At 41.0% G+C, this 18976-nt stretch overlaps 1 protein-coding gene across 8 annotated transcripts in view; it reads left to right on the top strand.

Annotated features, from left to right (window-relative positions):
* DLGAP4 (discs, large (Drosophila) homolog-associated protein 4) overlaps nt 1-18677 on the top strand; it is a 126570-nt gene extending 107893 nt beyond the window's left edge. For all 8 annotated transcript variants that reach the window (XM_004687223.2, XM_004687222.2, XM_012728295.1 and 5 more), the window contains 3 exons: nt 15060-15151; nt 15946-16101; nt 16866-18677. In XM_004687223.2, the coding sequence (XP_004687280.1) occupies nt 15060-15151; nt 15946-16101; nt 16866-17084 (467 nt within the window). In that variant the 3' untranslated portion in view covers nt 17085-18677. The remainder of the gene's footprint in view (nt 1-15059; nt 15152-15945; nt 16102-16865) is intronic.
* Nucleotides 18678-18976: the final 299 nt, after the last annotated feature.

The raw sequence follows: 18976 nt of genomic DNA, 5'->3' as shown, positions 1-18976 counted from the left end.
GAGGCTACAAGTTTTAAGGTCATTCATATCTGTGTAATAGCTTCACCAAGGAAGTGCCTGGGAGAGACCTTGGAGGAGATTTGCTGAAGGGGAGAACAGTGGAGGGAGCCACATGTGCAAGGGCACAAAAGCAAAAGGGCATTTTTCTAGGAATTGTAAGTGAAAGAGGGCTGGGAAGAGGGGCATTGAGTCATAAGTAGGAACCTAATTTACCTATCAGATCAAGATGTTGGACCAGTAAGCTGTACGTAGGGGAGAGTACAGTAAGCTGTATGTAGGGGAGATCTGAAGCAACACTGAGGTGGTCAAATTATCTTTGGAAAGATCACCTTGATTGCAGTGCAGAAAATGCTGGAAATGTTGGAAATAGGGAAATCTGAAACAGTAGGGTGGAAGAAGGAATGGGCTAAACAAATGTTTCTGAATGTTCCAAATGGACAGCACTTGGGTTCTGACCAGCTAAAGGGGCACAGGATCCAGGAGTCAGATGGGTAGCCCCAGTTTTCCTGATTTGGGTCACAGGTCATCAGAAAATTAATTTCAAAGAGGAAGGCAGAGGCAAGACCCACTTGTTTGGATAAAGAGGGGCTCTTGAAGAAGCAAGATTAGAGAGCTCAATTTGTACATGCATCTTTCTTGAAGAAGGACTGACGAAGCCATTGAAGAAGAAGGGAATATAATGAAGGCTTAGATGTGGCAGCAGAGTTCCTCTGAACCAGTGCAGACTGATAAAGAATCAGTAATTTTGAATGTGGGTGCTGGAGGGTTTGTCCTGAACCAGCATTCATCACTCATCTTGTTTACTCCTTGCTACCCAGCGAGGTTGATGCTATGAAGATCCTATCTTGAAGAAGAAACAAGCTCCTAGAGGTGAAGGTGCTCAGCTCTTTGACCTGGAGCACTTTGCTTCTCCTCTCTGAGCCTGCTTCTCACCTTTCGGTGTATGGTGAGGATAAGATAAGACCCTGTGTGTTTGGAGTGCTTAGTGCCCTGAGTGGTGGGTGTAGCTGCTATCATCCTAACTTGTGGCTGTAATCCTGGCAATTAGCTAAAAAGGCCAAGTTTTTAATATCAGCGCTTGGAGCCAGAGACCTGAGGAAGGGACCTGCCATCCTCTTTCTCCACCTATGGCAAGGAAGAAAGTTGTGACAGACCTTAGGGGGCTGCTTCATTCCTCCAGGATTCTACTTTTTCACCTATGAACTGGATGGACTATATAGTGTCCCCACATAGGCATGTACTAAATGAGGTTAGGAACACAGAGCTGTTGGCAAGGGCCCAAGAAATGGCAATGTATGTTACAATCATCATTTTATTATTATCACTATCATTACTACAAAGGTGCTTTGTAGCCTCCTCCAATTTCTATAATAGGCAGTTTTAAGTGCAGGTTTCTTTTTAGTATCTCCCCTAAAGAACTGCCTGGTATATAGAGGCATATACAAGGATTATTTTTCTGTATTATTTATTATAAGGTAGTCACCCCAAAGCTAGTAGCATAAACAAACACCATTTTATTGTGGCCATGTATTCTGTGCATCAGCTGGCTAGGAAGACTTCAAAGGCTAGGGTATGTGACTTCCAGCATCTGAGAGAATTTCTTGAAGGTGGTTGACATCTAAACTGTGATAACCTGAAGGCCAGGACTGCCCTGAGAAAGTCCTCTCCACAGGACTTTGCTTCCTCACATCATAGCAATCTTAAGAGCAGTCAGACTTCTTTTACGTAGTGGCTCTGGGCTCCAGCTAACCAGGCTGCCTCAATTTTGATAACCTGTCCTTGGAAGTCACCTAGTTTTCACTTCAGCATTTTCAGTTGGCTACAAGCAGTTCACAAGCCCACCCATATTCCAGGAGGGGAGAACTAGAATCTGCTTCTTGATACTGTGGTTCTGGAAGAACATGTGAGTCAGGGTACATTGTTGGGGCTGCCTTTGGAAAATATAACACAGAGCCAGTTAAATCTAATATGCAGCAGTTCAAAAGAACACTTTTGTTACTGAACATTATTTCTGGGATGTGAGGTGTAATATACACAGAGCTCTTTTATTTTCATTACTTTACGTAAAATGTCCAGTCATACGAATATACTGCATTTTCTTTGTCCACTTTGCTGGTGATGCACATTAAGATGTTTAAAGGTATTTTAAACACCTACATTTTGTTTATCCACTCATGCATCAATGGACATGTAGTTGCTTCAACATTTTAGCTACTGTAAATAATCCTGCTCTGAATGTGGTTGTACAAAACTGTTAGAGTTCCTGTTTTCAGTTCTTTTGGAAATGTACCTAGGAGTAGAAATGCCAATTCATACAGTAATTCTGTTTTTAATTATTTGAGGAATCACCATGCTGTTATCCATAGTGGTGCTATCATTTTCCCACCAACAGTACACAGAATTCCACTTTCTGCACATCTTTGCCAACACTTACTTGGTTGGGTGGTTTTTTTAATAGTAGCCCTCCTAATGGCAAGAAGAGGTAGTATCTCATTGTAAATTTGATTTGCATTTCCCTAATGACTAGCAATGTTGAATCGTTTCATGTGCTTCTTGGCCATTCACATCGGAGAAATGTCTGGCTGAAGAACTTAATCTAATTTAAATGATTTTTTGTTGTTGAATTTTAGCAGTTCTCCTGTATATTCTGAATGTCAATCCCTCATCCATATAGGAGCCTCGAATATCTTCACCTATTCTGTGAGTTACCGTTTTTTTCCCCCTGTGGATGACCTTAGGCACATAATTTTCAAAAAGTCCCAATTTGTGTATTTTTTCCTTCTGTTACTTGTGTTTTTGGTGTCATAACCAAGAAATCATTGCCAAATCTACTGTCATGAAGTTTCTTATGTTTTATTGCTGTAGGTCTTACAGCAATATGTAATATGTATGGACTATGTAGATCCATAGTCCATTTTGTGTTTTTGTGTGTGTGTTTGTGTATGGTGTTAGATAAGAGTTCAACTTCCTCTCTTTGCATGTGGATATTCTATTCTCCCAGTACCACTTATTAAACTGTTCTTACCCTACTGAATGGTATTGGCATCTTGGTCAAAAATCACTCAACCGTGTGAATAAGGCTTTATTCCAAAGCTGTCTATTCTATTCCTCTGCTCTTTATGTCTATGCCAGTACAACACTGTTCAGATTGCTGTATCTTTGTAAAAAAAAATTTGAAATCAGGAAGCTCGAGTTCTCCCATTTTGTTTTTTTTTAAAAAGAGAGAAGATTGATTTATTTATGCATTACAAGAACTAGGGTGTAGCCAGAAGTGTTGGGGGTGAGAAGATTCACCAGAGCCAGAGTGGGGAGCAGAACAGGCAGATTGACTGAAATACACTACTGAGGGAAGCAGTGAGCAAGACAGGAGAAGTCTGCTGCGCCGTGTGGGACAGCAACCTGGCTGGCTGGGGATCCCTGCAGTTGATAGTGTGGTCTTTAATAACCCCTGCACCACCAGGGAGGTCCCCATTTTGTTCTTTTTCAACATCTTCCTGGTTCCTGATAGTCCATATAAATTTTTAGGGTAGGTGTTTCTATTTCTGCAGAAAAAATGTCAAGTAATTTAATAGGGACGGTATTGAATCTGTAGGTTTCTTTAGTAGTATGGACATAACAATTTTAGTCATCCCATGAACATGGACTGTGTTTCTATTTAATATGTAGTCTTTAATTACTTGTAGTAGTGTTTTATAGTTTACATCATATAACTCTTCCATCTCCTTGATTGATTCGTAAGTATTTTATTCTTTTTATGCTGTTGAAAATGGGATTTAAGATTTTTTTAGATCTTTTAAAAAAATTTATTTTTACATAAAAGATCTGAGGTTTTTTGAGCATTGATTTTTTTTTTACCCTAGTGCCTAATGAATTCATTTACACATTCTAAGTGTGTGTGGGGTTGGGGGTGTATGTAATCACTAGGGTTTCTACATGGAGACAATGCCTGCAAACAGATTTGTTTTTCTTTAATTTCATTTTCTTAACTAATTACTCTGATTAGAAATTTCCAGTAAATTAAATGGAAGTAGTGAAAGTAGGTATCCTTGGCCTGTGTCTGATCTTAGAAGAAACATTTTTAGCCTTTTACATTTGAGTAGGATTTTCACATACGGCTTTTAATACATTAAAGTAGTTCAGTTTCGTTCTATTCCTAGGTTGAGTTTTTTTTTTCTTATGAAGGGTGTTGAATTCTGTCAGTACCTTTTTCTTTATCAACTGACATGATTGGGGTTTTTTCTGTTAATGTGTTTATATTACACTGATCATTTTTTTATAAGTTGTAATCATTTTTTTATAAGTTGAACCATTCTTGTATTCCAGGAATAAATCTGTTGTGTAATCATTTTAATACACACTGTTGAACTCTGCTTGTTAATGTTTTGTAGAGGGTGTTTTGCATCATTGTTTATAAGGAGTATTGAGATAGTTTTCTTATAGATTTTTCTTCGTCTGGCTTTGGGTCAGGGTAATGCTGGCTTCACAGACTGAGGTAAAGTGTTTTCCTCCTCCTCCATTTTTTGGAAAAGTTAGAGGAGGTTTGATAGTAGTTCTTTTTTAAATGGCTTTTCTTTGTTGAAACTTCAAGTACTGATCACTCTCCTTACAAGTCTATAAAGATTTTCTATTTTTTCATGATTTAATCTTGGTAGGAAGTTTTGTGTTTCTGGAATTTGTCTATTTCATCTTAAGTTACTCAGTTTGTTTAAATTATTCTAGTATTTTTTAAATTTCTGTATTTTTGTAGTACTGGTAGTTATGTCTTCACTTTTATCTCTGATTTTTGTATTTGAATCTTTTTTCCTCAGTTCCTCTAACTGAAGGTTTCTCAGTTTTATCAATAATCTTAAGAACCAACTTTTGGTATCACTGAGTTTTCTGTTTTTCTGTTTCATTTATCTCTGTCATCTCTGTGCTGAGACTATGCCCTTCTTCTCACTGTGAATTTAGTTTGTTTGTTTTCTAACCTGTAAGTTGTAAAGTTAGGGTGTTGATTTGAGGGCTTTGATTTTTTAAATGTTTAATAGTAATAAATGTTCCCTCTTGCACTGCTTCTGTTGTGTTTAGTATATTGTTTCAGTTTTTTTTTTTTAAGATTTTTAAAATTTATTTATGCATACAAGAACTGGGGTACAGGCCAGAGGTATGGGGATCTATGTGAGAGGGTTCACCAGAGACAGAGTAGAGAACAGGCAGATGGATGTACTGAAACACACTGCTGAGGGGAGCAGTGGGCAGGTCATATAGGTCACCTCCTGGCCAGGTATCTATCGAATTCATGCTGCAGTGGCTGCAGATAGTTTCATAGTGCTGTGCTTTAACCTGCTGTGCCACCAGGGAGGGCCCCATTTCTTTTTTTTTAAGATTTATCTTATTTATGCATACAAAAGCTGGGGTGCAGGCCAGAGGTATGGGAGGTGAAGAGGATTCACCAAAAGACTTAAGTGGGGAGCATAACAAGTGGATCTACTGAGACACACTGCAGAGGGTAGCAGCGGGCAAGACAGGAGAGGTCTGCTGCACTATGTGAGTCACCTCCCTAGCCAGAGATTAAACTCATGCTCCAGTGGCTAGGGATAGCTTTACATCACTGCACTTTAACCTCTTGAACCACCAGAGAGGGTCCCCTGTACATATTTTTATTTCTTGGAACTTCCTGGCTTTTTTAAATAGTAAAATGAAATCATTTTTTATACTTACATAATCTAATTAGTTGTTGCTACCTAGCAAGTGTTTGGGCCTTGTATGCTGACCTTGTGTCCATGACCTTTTAGAACTCATTTCTCTTGGATTTGCATCATGTATAACATTGCTTGCTATAATGGCAGTTTTGTGTCTTGTGCATATCTTACCTAACTACAGGAGCATCAGGACATTGTGGAATGGGAAGAAAAGAGCATCCCTCCCTTTGTTGTTACCTTCATTCCTTCAGGGAATATTTACGGATTACCACAAGCTAGACACTGTTCAGCTTCTAAGGAAGTTATGAACAAAACTAAGTCCCTGCCTTCGTGGGGACAGAAAATCAACAGGTAAAACACGTAGCCTGGTTAGAAGATCAATAGAAGAAATAAAAGGAAATAAGAGCAGAATAAAGAGTGCTGTGTGGGTGGACATGGGCAGTGTTGCTGTCCCATAGAAGGTGTCAGGGGAAGCCTCTGATAAAGATAACAACCTTGATGCAGAAACCTGAAGGGAAAGGGAAAGAGAGAAACAGTGGCAGGAGCAGAAGACACCTATGGGCATGTGCTTGCCATGACCCACACCTGGGGAAGGTGGCAGTGAGGCTGCCCTGCATACAGAAGAAAGATGGGAGGTAACTAGTGGGGTTGGCTCTTATCTTACTCTCAGAAGAGAACTCAGAGTTTTGAGTGCTGTGACTTGACCTTTTTCAAAGAATTAATATGGTTTGGGGTTTTTTTTTCTTCCTACTCAAAAGGGGAGTATGTGGCGCACACATGGAAATTGTGAGATAAGAGAATGCAACTATAATCTAGGTAAGAAGATGGTGGTGGCCATGGATAGCTTAAGAGAAGAATCAGATTCTGGATACATTTTGAAGATAGAGCAGGATTTCCTGACAGGGTGGCTATATGGGGTTAAGAGAATGGAGTCTAAAATGGTTTGGAGACCAAGTGACAAAAAGAACGGAGCTGTCACTGAAAGGAAAGACTAGTATAGATAAGAGGAAAAGAGTTCAGTTTGAACATGTTAAATTTAATGTTTATTAGAAAATAGTAAAAATGAGGTGAGAGGGGCCCTCCCTTGTGGTGCAGCAGGCTAAAGACTAGCACTGTGAGCTAGCCACAAGTGCCTCAGCACAAGTTTGATCCCTAGCCAGGGAGCTGACCCACACGGCAGACCTCTCCTGCCTCACCTGCTGCTCCCTCAGTAGTGTACTTCGTCAGTCTGCCTGTTCTGCTGCCCACTCTGTCTCTGGTGAATCCTCTTGCTGCCCCTGCACCTCTGGCCTGTACCCCAGTTCTGTATGCATAAATAAACAAATCTTAAAAAAAAAAAAAAAAGAGGTGAGAATGCTTGAGGAGTAGGGACCATCCAAGGACTGACCCCTGAAACACTAGTCCTTAATGGTGAGAGATAGAAGTGACCGGTGACAATGGAGAAAGGCAATGTATGCTGATATTTCACCACAGTCTTTTTTATATGTTGTGTGTATGAGGTGGCCAGCTTCCTTAGTTGTGTCTGGCCTACCTTTCATTGTATGACTCTTCTAAGCAGCTTAGGCCCAGATTTTGTGTTTTGTCCAACCTTCTGAATTAGACAAGGTAGCCCATTCACAATGAGATGTTTGTATATTTGAGTTTATTTTGTGATACTTAACTTTTTGGAGATTACCCATTTTCTTCTTTTTGGATTAACACACCTCTGTTCCCAGTCCCCTTTTGCTTATTTGAGGCTGTATTTATTAATTTGGATTACATTTGCCTACAAATAACACTTTAAAAAAGAAAAGGCAAGGCCCTCCGTGGTGACCCAGCTGGTTAAAGCACTGAACTAAGAAGCTTAAGCCACTTCCGCATGAGTTCGATTCCTGCCTGCCTGCCCCGGAGGAGACCACATGGCAGGGCAGACCTCTCCTGACCCACCCGCTGTTCCTCGCAGCAGTGTACTTCGTTGATCTGCCTGTTCTGCTCCCCGCTCTGTCCCTGGTGAATCCTCTCACCCTCTGCATCTCTGGCCTGTACCCTAGCTCTGTATGAATAAATAAATCTTAAAAAAAAAAAAAAAAGAAAGAAAAGAAAAAGCAGTTTGAACAAAAATGTTTATTTTTCTCAAGTTCAGGAATGTCCGGCACAGTAATATTAAAGCCAGGCTGATTTTTTTTCTTGGGGTTTGATGTCATAATTGGCTTCCATTCACAAGAGTCTTCTTTTTCAAAGTAGTTGCTGGATTCCAAATCACAAATGCATTCCAGCCAGTAAAAGAACTAGTAGCAAAAAAGAGCAAGCCACCCCTGAACTGCTTCTACTTCCATTTTCAACACAGAGCTACTCATAGCTTGTTGTGAGTCATCTAGGAAATATTTGATTCCAGGCTGCCATCTATCCAGTTTAAAGGAAGGTCCCCCAGATCTTAGTTTCAGAAGTCAGCACTCTGTGGACAACAGTCTGTATATCATGGAGATGACCGAATACTAACAGAACCTTTATTATAGCACTGACTCCTCTAGCTCAGTATAGGAGTCTACATATATCATGCTTCAGCTTTTTCCATTTGACAATATTTTGTCTTGGAAGGTCACATGATGTCTAAGAAATTTGTTTACTTCATCTGGATGAAGTTGCTATTTGGCTAATTTTACCCTTGCTTTTCTTTATATTTGTTACCACATAAATTTGAACAGTTTTTTTTTCAGGTGTACCTTTTTTATTCAGTCTTGGTTTTTTGAGATTCATTCATGTTAATACCTGAAATCCTTTTTTTTTTTTTCATCAATAAGTAGCATTCCACTGTATGAATATGCCACTTGAATTGCTTGTGGCTCTGAGTTGTGAATATAATAATAGCATTAGGATGTAATTCATGTACCATAAAACTCACTCCTTTGATGGTTTTTAGTATGTAATCAGAGTTATGCAACCATTAATACTCATTTCAAAACATATTCATCACTGCCAACAGTAACCTACTCATTTTAGCCATCATTCCATATCCCTCCCTCACTCGCCCTAGGTCTAGCCAACATTAATTTACTTCATTCTCTATAGGATTGTTTATTCTAGGCATTTCATATAACAAATGATACAGTATTTTCTTTTGTGTGTCGTTTCTTTCACTTTGAGGTTGATCTGTGTTGTAGCATATGTCAGCATTCATTCCTTTTTGTTGAATAATATCCCTTATCTGTTCATCAGTTGATTCTGCTTCCTGGCTATCATGGTAGTCTGTGAAACACAGAAGTTTTATTTTAATGAGTTTCAGTTAGTTTTGTCTTTTGTTGTTTGTGCTTTTGATGTTAAGCCTAAGAAACTGCTGCTTAATTGTGGGTCATAAAAATTTACATTTGTACCTCTAAGACTAGGGTCCAATTTGATTAATTTTATGGATGATGTGAATATGAATATAACTTCATTCTTTTATATTTTAATGACCAGTTGACCCAGTATCGTATGTTAAAGAGACTTGAATGGTCTTGGCATACTTGTCAAAAAATCATTTGACTTCAAATGTAAGCTTTCCTCTCTGAGTTCTCCATTCTTGTCCATATAGTGATACACAGGTATTTTTATGCTAGCACCATACCATCATAATTACTGTAGTTGTGTGGTAAGTTTTGAATGGGTTAAGTTTAAGACCTTCAATTTCTTCAAATAAAAATACAAGTAAACTTAATGGTAGGGTCTCTCACTAAAGGAAATCTGAAAGCAAATAGTTCATTCGTGAATTTCCATAAGAATTTTAGGGTCAATTTAACCAATTTCTTCAAAATTTATACAGTTTTATTTTGAATAGGGATTGTGTTAAATCTGTTAATCAAGTTGGGAAATACTGTCGTCTTAAGACTTGCAGTCCAAGCATATGAGATATCATAAAATGGGGAAAGAACCACCTCTTTCTGGTGTGGGGAAAATTGGAAAGCCACCCATAACTCCATACACTAAAGTACCATTTTGTGATCAGACCTGCTTTACCATAGTTGGAGTCGGTACATACATGGATTTCTTTCTGGACTTTGCATTTCATTGATCATGTATGTTTTTGTGCTGATTCCTTATGGCTTTAGTATTGTTGCTTTATAGTAAAGTTTGCAGTCAGGAAATTGATATCTCCTTATCTCTTTTTTTTTTTTCCTACTCTTCCATATACACTTTAGAATCAGCTTTTCAAGTTTCATGTTGAGGTTTTGATTAGAATTAAATTTTGGAATAATTGAGCTCTTTATGAAGTGAGTCTTTTCTATCCATGGACATTATTAGGTTTCTCCATGTATTTAGGTCTTCCTCGGTGTCTTTAAATTGGATTTAAAATTGTTATATATTATTAGGATTTGTTAGGGAGAATTTTAATTTTGGAGGGTTGTAATTGGTCTTTTGTTATTGCATTTTCTATTGATGAAATGGTTTTCACCTGAATATTGATCTTATGTCTTGAAACTTCACTATATTCTTTAAGGAGTTGCTGTTAACATTATACCACTGAGTATGTTTACTGTAGATTTGTTGGAGATACTCTCACTCTGGTTAAGAAAATTCTTGAATTTTTTTATATACCTATTTAGGTAACATGGGTTTTTTTTAATCTTGTATAGTGGTAAATTTTATTAATATAGATTTTCCTCTTTTTTCCCCTTCCCAGATTTATCAGGTATTTCCACTTTTCTTGTGTTAGTTCATTCTTACAGGATTTATCCTAATGATCACAGCCTGCATCCTTGGCTTTGTAAAGACTAGTCTACATCACCCTTCACCACTTCTTAGATGACTGGAGGATGTTAGAACACTTGGATTCACTTGTTCTCCTCACCTTGTACTGTTGCAGTAACCTTTTTTAGTTCTATATATATTCACACTGCCACAAGCCGTTTCCACTTTATGTAGTCAATAGTTATTTAACTTTAACCACATGTATCCTATAAATCCTCATTCCTTCATTTCTGTGCTTACACTTAGATCACTTTCCTTCTAACTAAAGAACTCCCTTTAGTATTTATTTTAATGCAGTATTTGCCTTAAAATGTCTTTTCCCCAATATTGGTATTGCTATATACTTCATAAATATCTATTAATCTTCCTTTGAAGAGTAATTTGTTCTTTGCCCTCTGCTGGCTTTTTAAAGATTTTCTCCTTGTGTTTATCTGCTTTACTATGTTACCTAGGTCTGATTTTCTTAGCAATTTCCCAACTTGAAATTTCACAGGGTTTCTTGAATTTTTAGCTTTAATAGCTTTCATCTGTTTCAGAGAAGTCTTGACCATTCTTCATTTTCTCAAGTATCCCCTCCATTTTATTTACTCTCTTTTGGACTTTGTAGTTACACATTAGATTGCTATGCCTTATTATATTCTCTTTTCTGGGATTTTTTTTTTTTCCTCCTCTGAATCTCAATCTGGGTGTTTCCTATAGCTAATCTGTCGAACCCTATGTGGTTTTAATTTCAGATACGATTTTTTTTTTAGTTCTAGAATTTCCATTGGACTCTTTTAAAAAGCTCATATCCAATAACTCGAGTATCTCTATCCCTGGTAGGTCTTTTCTCCTCACATGTGCAGTCACCAAAAGCTACTTCTGTGTGCTTGATCATTTTCATTCACTGCCAGAAACTGTGCATGAAAACCAGAGATAACGTTGAGGTGCTGAGATATCCTGTTCTTCAAGAAAGAACTGCAGACCATTGCAGTAGGGCCAGACTAACTAAACTCACTGAAAGTTGGGGTTTTATGCTGACTAGTCTGTTCCTAGTTCCTGATTATCCTAGAGTGGACCCTTAAGGGGGTACCCCAGTGGGAGCCAAGACTGCTGGAAACTTACTCAGCTTAATGTACAGCCTTGATGAATTTTAAGTCCTACCTGCTCAAAATTCTCCCTGTCCCCTGAAGCTGCCACAAGTGCTTCTCAGCCCTTTGACCACCCTTCTGCTTGGCTTTGTAGCCTCGCAGCTTTTTGTCACTTGGGATAAAAGCACTCCAGAATGTCAGGCTCCCCTCAGTATTATTTCCCTGCCTGGGATCTTAGCTTATCAAATTGTTTGCTTTGGTAATTTTTTAATTCCTTGAAACACTAAGCTTATTTTTACTTTTATTTATATATTTATATATATATATATATATATATATATATATGTATATATATGTGTGTATATATATATATGTGTATATGGTTCAGTTTGTCTGATACTAACTGGTTTGTCATCTTTTATTCACTTGTTTTTTAGAACTCTCATCTAAGGTGAGTTTTCTAGTTTGGTGATGTTCTTTATTCCTTTGTTCATTCCTAATCTTAATTTGTAGCAGTTTTTTTTATCTTGACCAGTTTATTACTTTTATTGATTCCCTTTATGTGTTTATGATTAATTTTCTCCTCTTTGGGTTGTGCTGCATCTTCACTTCTTAAAAATGCAAGCTCTGAAGTCTGAACTTCCCTTAAATTACAAGTTAGAATCTGTAATACTTTTAAATTCCACTCTGATTTCTCTGACCAGTGGGTTATTTAAAATACAGTTGACCCTTAATCAACACAGTAGTCAGAAACCCTAATCCTCCACTCCCCAGCAACTGAAAATCTGCATGTAGATTTAGACTCCCCCCAAATTTAATAGCCTGCTATTGATCAAAGCCTGATCAGTAAGTCAATTAACACATATTTTGTACTATATACTGTCTTATAAAAGCTAGAGAAAAGAAAAAGTTAAAATACATTTACAGCATTATGTGTTAACAGAACTATAAGCTTACATTGTAAGTGGACCCCCATAGTTTAGTGTTTTTAAATGTGTGAGGGTTTATTAGTTGCAGTTTCATTACTACTTTCTAACCATATTAATAGCCTCCAAAAATATTTTGTGATGTCCAGTTCTTTTAAATTTGTTGATATATTTTAGGACTTAAAATTTGATCAGTATTAGTGAGTGTTCCCATATAGGTGAGAACAAGGTAGACTATATTAGTAAAAGAAGTTTAAGTGAATCAAATATGTTCTGACCTTACTAATTTTTTGCCTGATGGCTATCCAGTGAAGTATAGTAAAGCTTTCCACTCTCTGTAGACTTGTCTTGAACCACTTACCAATATTTAGTCACCATTTTTATATTGGCATAAATATACCAGCATTTCTTTAGTATTTACCCCACATACCTTTTCTCATATCTTTAACTTTTTGAGGAACTGCCAAAACTCTTTGCCAGAGAAGCTGTACCATTTTACTTTCCCAACAACTATGCATAGGGATTCCAGTTTCTTCAAATCTCTGGCAACACCTTTTCTGTGTTTTGTTTTTTTAAAGATTTATTTATGTATACAAGACTGGGATACAGGACAGAGATGTGGGGAGCACAACAGGCAGATCTCCTCAGATTGCTGAGGGGAGCAGCGGGAGGGACTGAAGAGAGGTCTACTGTGCCCTGGCTGGGGATCAAACTCACGCTGCAGTAGCTACATAGAGCTTCATAGCGCTGCACTTGAACCTCTTGCGCCACCAGAGAGGGCCTACTATAGGCATTCTTTATATTATATGCCTTTATCAAATACATGATTTGCAACTGTATGTGCCTAAATTCTTTTGTTCTTAATGAAAAATGTTCCTACTTTTTCATGTAAGAACTTCACTCTTAGCTTGTATGTTCAGGTCTTTGATCCACTTTAATCAGAGTGAGAATTCAAACCTGGAAAGCAGTCCAACATACACAAGTTTTGATTTAGTTCATACAGGTAAGAACAGTGATTCATTAACGTTAAAAATGTAATGATTCTTGACAGGAGAACTTCTGATGTAGGTTGTTTTAACCTAAAGATATGTTGGTGTTATATGCGTGAAGGCAGAGCAGGGTGCAGCTATTTACCTCTCATCTGGCTCCTTCTTCCTCAAAGGGGATAAAAAAGACTGTTTTACCCACAGGCAGCACACTTGCTTCAGACTTCAAGGCTACACTCCTGGCTTCATTCTCTCCTTTGTGAGAGCAGGGAGCGATCCTGTTCCCAAAAACATTTTTACAATAAGTTCATATTTTGCATCAGGTTTTTCCATTTGCTGAAGACTGTTCTACTTTACCTACCCATTTACACCCAAAGAATATTTTTCTCTTAGTACTTTGACCATCATTGGGGTGGGAAATTTGCTGTTTAATTGGCAGTTGATTGCTGTCATGGGTCAGAAATCTCAGGAGTTTCCTTTTATTTCTACTCTAGCCAAGCTCATATTCTACTACCTACCCTGTGGGACACTCACCTTATTCCCACTTAAAGCTGTTCATTTCAAATGATGTCTACTTGCGTTTAATCTTGTTTTGTACCAGTAACTTTTTTAGTCCTAGTCTCCATGATGGCCTGTTTTTCACTACATCTCCTCTACTATCTTACCATCTCTTTTCCCAGCACCTCTCTCTCTCCAAGTTTTCTGGTGACCATCTATCTGCCATTTGCTATTACCATAATTGTGAGCTTTTATAAACTAGATCCTTGTGGAAGAGGAGTTAGACCTGTATCCCAAGTGGACAGGAATTCATAAGGCAGGCTTATGTTCTTCAGCACTGCCTTCTCCTAGGCAACCATAGGGCTGCTTGTGAGGGCCCCCTTGGTACTAAACCAGGTTCAGGAAAGTTACTACTGAAATCGTACGCCCTATTTTAAGTAACATATTATTTATTGGCTTCTCCCCTAAAAGTGCCATCTTTATCAGATACTTTCCACCCCAAGAGTCTGCCAAGCGTAGAAATCACTGCCATGTGGCAAGCTTTCTCATCTACCTCCTCCAGATCAGAGATAATGTGCTTTTCAAGTGATGGTAGGTTAGAAGGCAGTAGAGTCTTTATGCCCCCATTTAAAACTGGAAGTCACACTAAAAGTTTAACCTTGTATCCCTGTGTTAGAAAATAGGTATTGGTTAACTCTTCTAACAGTTAAATTTCTGGTCTCAGTGAAAGTCATCTATTCTTGTTGTGTCCTATCTGTTCTCAGGGCTCCTGCAATAGGTTGTCATTTTCTAAGATTATTTAATTTTGGGATAGTTTGAATGTACAAGACAGGGTGTATATAGATTACTTGATGGTTTTGTATAACTACATAGGCCTGGTTCCTTTTCTCTGGAAAGAATTTAAACTTCAGGTTCTTAAGGAAAAACAAAATCTAACCTTTGAGTCTGTGATAGAATTTGATTTCCTAGGAAAGTTTCCCATTTAAATTCACTGCCTTACTATATCCTGGGGATCTAGGGGGTGGGGTTCACTTTGTGCTTTTACATCTTTTACAACATGTAACAACTGAAAACCAACTGCCATTCCTAGATGATGGTTTCTGTCCTAAGGTGGGGTGAGGAGAAGACAGTCAGGACCCTGATTCCCACCTAACAGACTCTGCTCTCTGCTCAGTCTTTTTTCTCCTTTCTCAGTCTTAGGAAAGGTCCTCAGTGCTGTGGGCAGTGCTCAGCTACTGATGTCCCAGAAATTCCAGCAGTTCCGGGGCCTCTGTGAGCAAAACTTGGTGAGTGTGATTCTTCCAGCACTGGCTGCCTGCCAGACCCTCAGCTGGATTAGCTGCTCACGGCCTCTGAGCACTTCCCCCAGAGGTACTATTCCCTCACAGCAGGAAGATAGTGATGCCTGTCACTGCCTAGTGCTAGGAATGGTCCTTTCAGGTCTCTAGTACCTTTTGAAATATAAAAGTGAACTCTGTTTAAGAAACAGCTACATAAACATTAAAAATCCGTTATTCCTACTTGTTGATATAAAACATGCTCCAAGGAGGCGCCAGTCAAGGTAAGAACTAATGAAATACCACCACTCAGCTTGCAGGATTTCCTTCCCTTTCACTTACCTGTTAGGAAGATGACTTTTCCTGTGGAAAATCTCTCCTGCTAGCCAGGGGCTGTGCACTCATAGAAGTGGAGGACAGTGGTGACGAATGTATCTTTCAGGACATGTAGGGATCTGGGGCAATCAGAATGAGGAATATGTTGACAGAACAGAATGATGAGAGAGAAAACACATGGAGTCTGTAATCACACCTGCCCGAGTGGTCCAGCTCTCCCTGCTCTACTACTGGACCATGGCCTGGGACACCAGGGCCTTCAGCCCTATCTTGGTCCCCTCAGGATGGGACTGTCTTCTCCCAAAGATGGGGTGACCAGGGACTGCATTCGTGCCTGCAGATCCTGACGTTCACAACAGGTTACCAATACGAGGCATGGAGAACTCAGCTATGGCTAGGACATCATGTTTGGGGTGGGGTGCAAGCCTCTGTTTGGCTTGCCCCTCTAATTCCCATCTGCCCCACAGAACCCTGATGCCAACCCACGTCCAACAGCCCAGGACCTGGCAGGGTTCTGGGACCTGCTACAGCTGTCCATCGAGGACATCAGCATGAAGTTTGATGAGCTCTACCACCTCAAGGCCAACAGCTGGCAGCTGGTGGAGACCCCCGAGAAGAGGAAGGTGAGCATGGAGCAGTGCGGAGGGGAAGTCCAGGGACAAATTCCTGGTCGGCAATAACGCTGCCCACATCGGTCAGTGCTGCTTGGCTCCCTTCTCAGTGTGTCGTCTTTGAGCTGGGGGCTCACGTCCATCAGTGCGCGGGGTCCATGCCTGGCGCTTGTCCAGCATGCCACTCGCTCTGTGTAGTTGAAGCTGCCCCCTCAAAGCATGCCCCCCATCCTTCCCTGCATGTTCAGTAAATGGGGCTCCCAGTAGACACATGCCCACACCTTGAGCACTAGTGTAGCTATGCTGTTGGAGCTTTGGCAAAAAACCAGTCCTTCCCCTGGGGCCGTGCTGCCAGGGGTGGTGGGCTTTGGACCCATATCTGCTCCTGAGGCCAGCCTGTTGTCTGGGGTTCATACTTCTTTCTGTAAAAAAGAGACACAGTGACTCCGGCCCTTGGGACTTCGGAGTCCCTAGAACAGCATGTGACCTGGGAGTCAGAGAATTTAAGTCCCAAGTGTCAGGCTTTTAGGGGTGGGAACGGTGATCTGTCCATCCCTTCCTGCTAGGACAGTCTAGGATTCTACGCCTGCTTTTTTGCTCCCATGCCTTGTGCTGTTCCCACTATCATCGCTTCTTGTGGCTTCCTGATAACAAATATGTGTTGCTTGATGCGGGGAGGCTGGAGAGTCCAGCTGCCACCATATAGTGGGGGTAGTGCCACACAAAACGTGGCACCTTTATTTTATTTCTCTTCCCTCCTCACTGTCTCACTAAAGGAAGAGAAGAAACCACCCCCTCCAGTCCCAAAGAAGCCAGCCAAATCCAAGCCGGCAGTGAGCCGTGACAAGGCCTCCGACGCCGGGGACAAGCAGCGTCAGGAGGCCCGCAAGAGACTGCTGGCGGCCAAGCGGGCAGCTTCTGTGCGGCAGAACTCAGCCACAGAGAGTGCAGACAGCATCGAGATTTATGTCCCTGAGGCCCAGACCCGGCTCTGAGACCAGAAAGGAAACCATTTTAAGTCATTTAAAAAACAAAAACAAACAAAAAAAAAAAACCACAAACTAAATGCAAATGGAACAAAATTTCCTCAACCTTTAGTATGGTTATTCTGTCCAGAGACCCTGAGCCAACTTTCCAATTGACGCATCCAAGGGCTCACAATTTGGCTTTTTTGGGTCCCTCCCAGCTTTAGGTTATGAAGACTTCACACACAAAAGAATCAACAGAAACTATAAAACACTTTTTTCCTCTTGCCGGCCATGGCGGACTAGATAGATGGACTTCGGCAACTCCCCGGCCCAGCCGCCAGACTGCGGTCTTTTTACTTGTTCTATCTAACGAGAACTTAAACTAGCTTGTTTACAAGACGACGTCAGTCCAAGGGCAGCCTTGGGCACCTGCCATGTCCTTCCTTTCCCCAGCTCCCCCTGCTCTGACCTTGGAGTTTTCATTCTTATGTTTTTCTCTTTTCCCTTCAGAACTCACACAGGGGTCACCATCCTGGCTAGCAGCTCTGTGTGGTTCTCGGCCCTTTGTATGGCTGAGATTCCAGAGGACAGAGAGATGGACATGCATCCCCTCCCCCACCAAGTGCTCACACGCAACACACGTGCACACGCAGATGTAGGTCCTCCCGGCACAGCCGTCCTCCCACTGCCATCCACCAGCCCTAGGCAGGGTCAGGTGAGTGAGGAGAGGAGGGTTTAAGTCTGGGGAGGAAAATGAGGTAAAAAGCCAGTTCACACTCCAGACTCCCGCCTATGTCTTCTCTCCAGCCCCTCCTTCCTTCAGCAACATGTATGACTCAGAGTAACTTGCAGGGGGCACTCAAGAGGGGGACCCCATTTTCCAGGAGTTATTTGTCCCTGGCTGAGCCTGTGTACAGTACCTGAGGGGCAGGCGGCTGTCTGTACGTATGTGTACATATGCACATAGACCTTAGAGTGTATATTTAACAAACGCCCATCTGCTCACCCATGCCCACCAGCGCCACCGCTGGCTCTCGGGGCACCTGGCAGGAGGCGGGTGTGTGAATAGCATATATTTTTACATGTACTATATCTAGGTGTGTGTACAAGTGTGTGTAAAAATATAGACCTTGTGTGTAAGCAGCCCCCTTTTTTTTTTTCTTTTCCCACCCTGTCCCACTATGGGCCCACCTGCCTGGCCTCTGAATTTTCTGTTCTGTTCTATTTTTTTAACCCCAGTCCTCCTCCTCTCTTCCTCTGCACCCCCAGCCTCACTCCCAGGGTGTCATGAGCCCTGAGCTGCAATGCCGGGCCTGCAGGGCGGGGTGGGGAGGATGGGAGGGCAGGGCCAGCCCGCAGCCAGCTCAGCGCAAGAGGGCTGCTCTCTACTGTGTACACAACTACAGCGCTGACACGTCCTCGTGTCCAGCACTTGCTGCAGGGGGCCCCCAGAAGAACTGAGGGCCTGCTCTGGGGCCCCATTCCAGCTTGGCCGTCTGTGACCTTGGGCAAGTCACTTGACCTCTGTGTGCCTCAACTTCCTCCTCTGTAAAATGGGGACAAGTCCCTGCCCCTCCCTACCTCACAGGCATGTTGTGAGAATAAATGAGGTAACGTGTACCAAGGGCTCATGGTGTTATTGCAGTGGATTTGGGCCAGAGTGGGCGGGAGTGGATGCCCCCAGCAGATCAACCCCCAGACCCTCTTCCCAAAAGACAACTCTATGGAGACAGACTGACACCATCAACTCTGTAACATTCTGGACAAGGAAACTAAGTTGTCGCTTTCCTCACCTGAAAAATGAGTGAGCAGTAACTACCTACCAGCATCCTGTGAGAAATCAGTGCTTATGAGCTGCTAAGAAGGAGCCAAGATGGGCAGCCCTCACCAAGTGCTCCCACCCCTGAATAGATGCCGAC

This window comes from Condylura cristata, unplaced genomic scaffold (genome assembly GCF_000260355.1).
Source record: "Condylura cristata isolate star-nosed mole 26May11 unplaced genomic scaffold, ConCri1.0 scaffold00022, whole genome shotgun sequence".
Lineage (NCBI taxonomy): Eukaryota > Metazoa > Chordata > Mammalia > Eulipotyphla > Talpidae > Condylura > Condylura cristata.
Note: the sequence above shows the minus strand (reverse complement) of the source record. Positions and strands in the feature narration are given on the sequence as shown.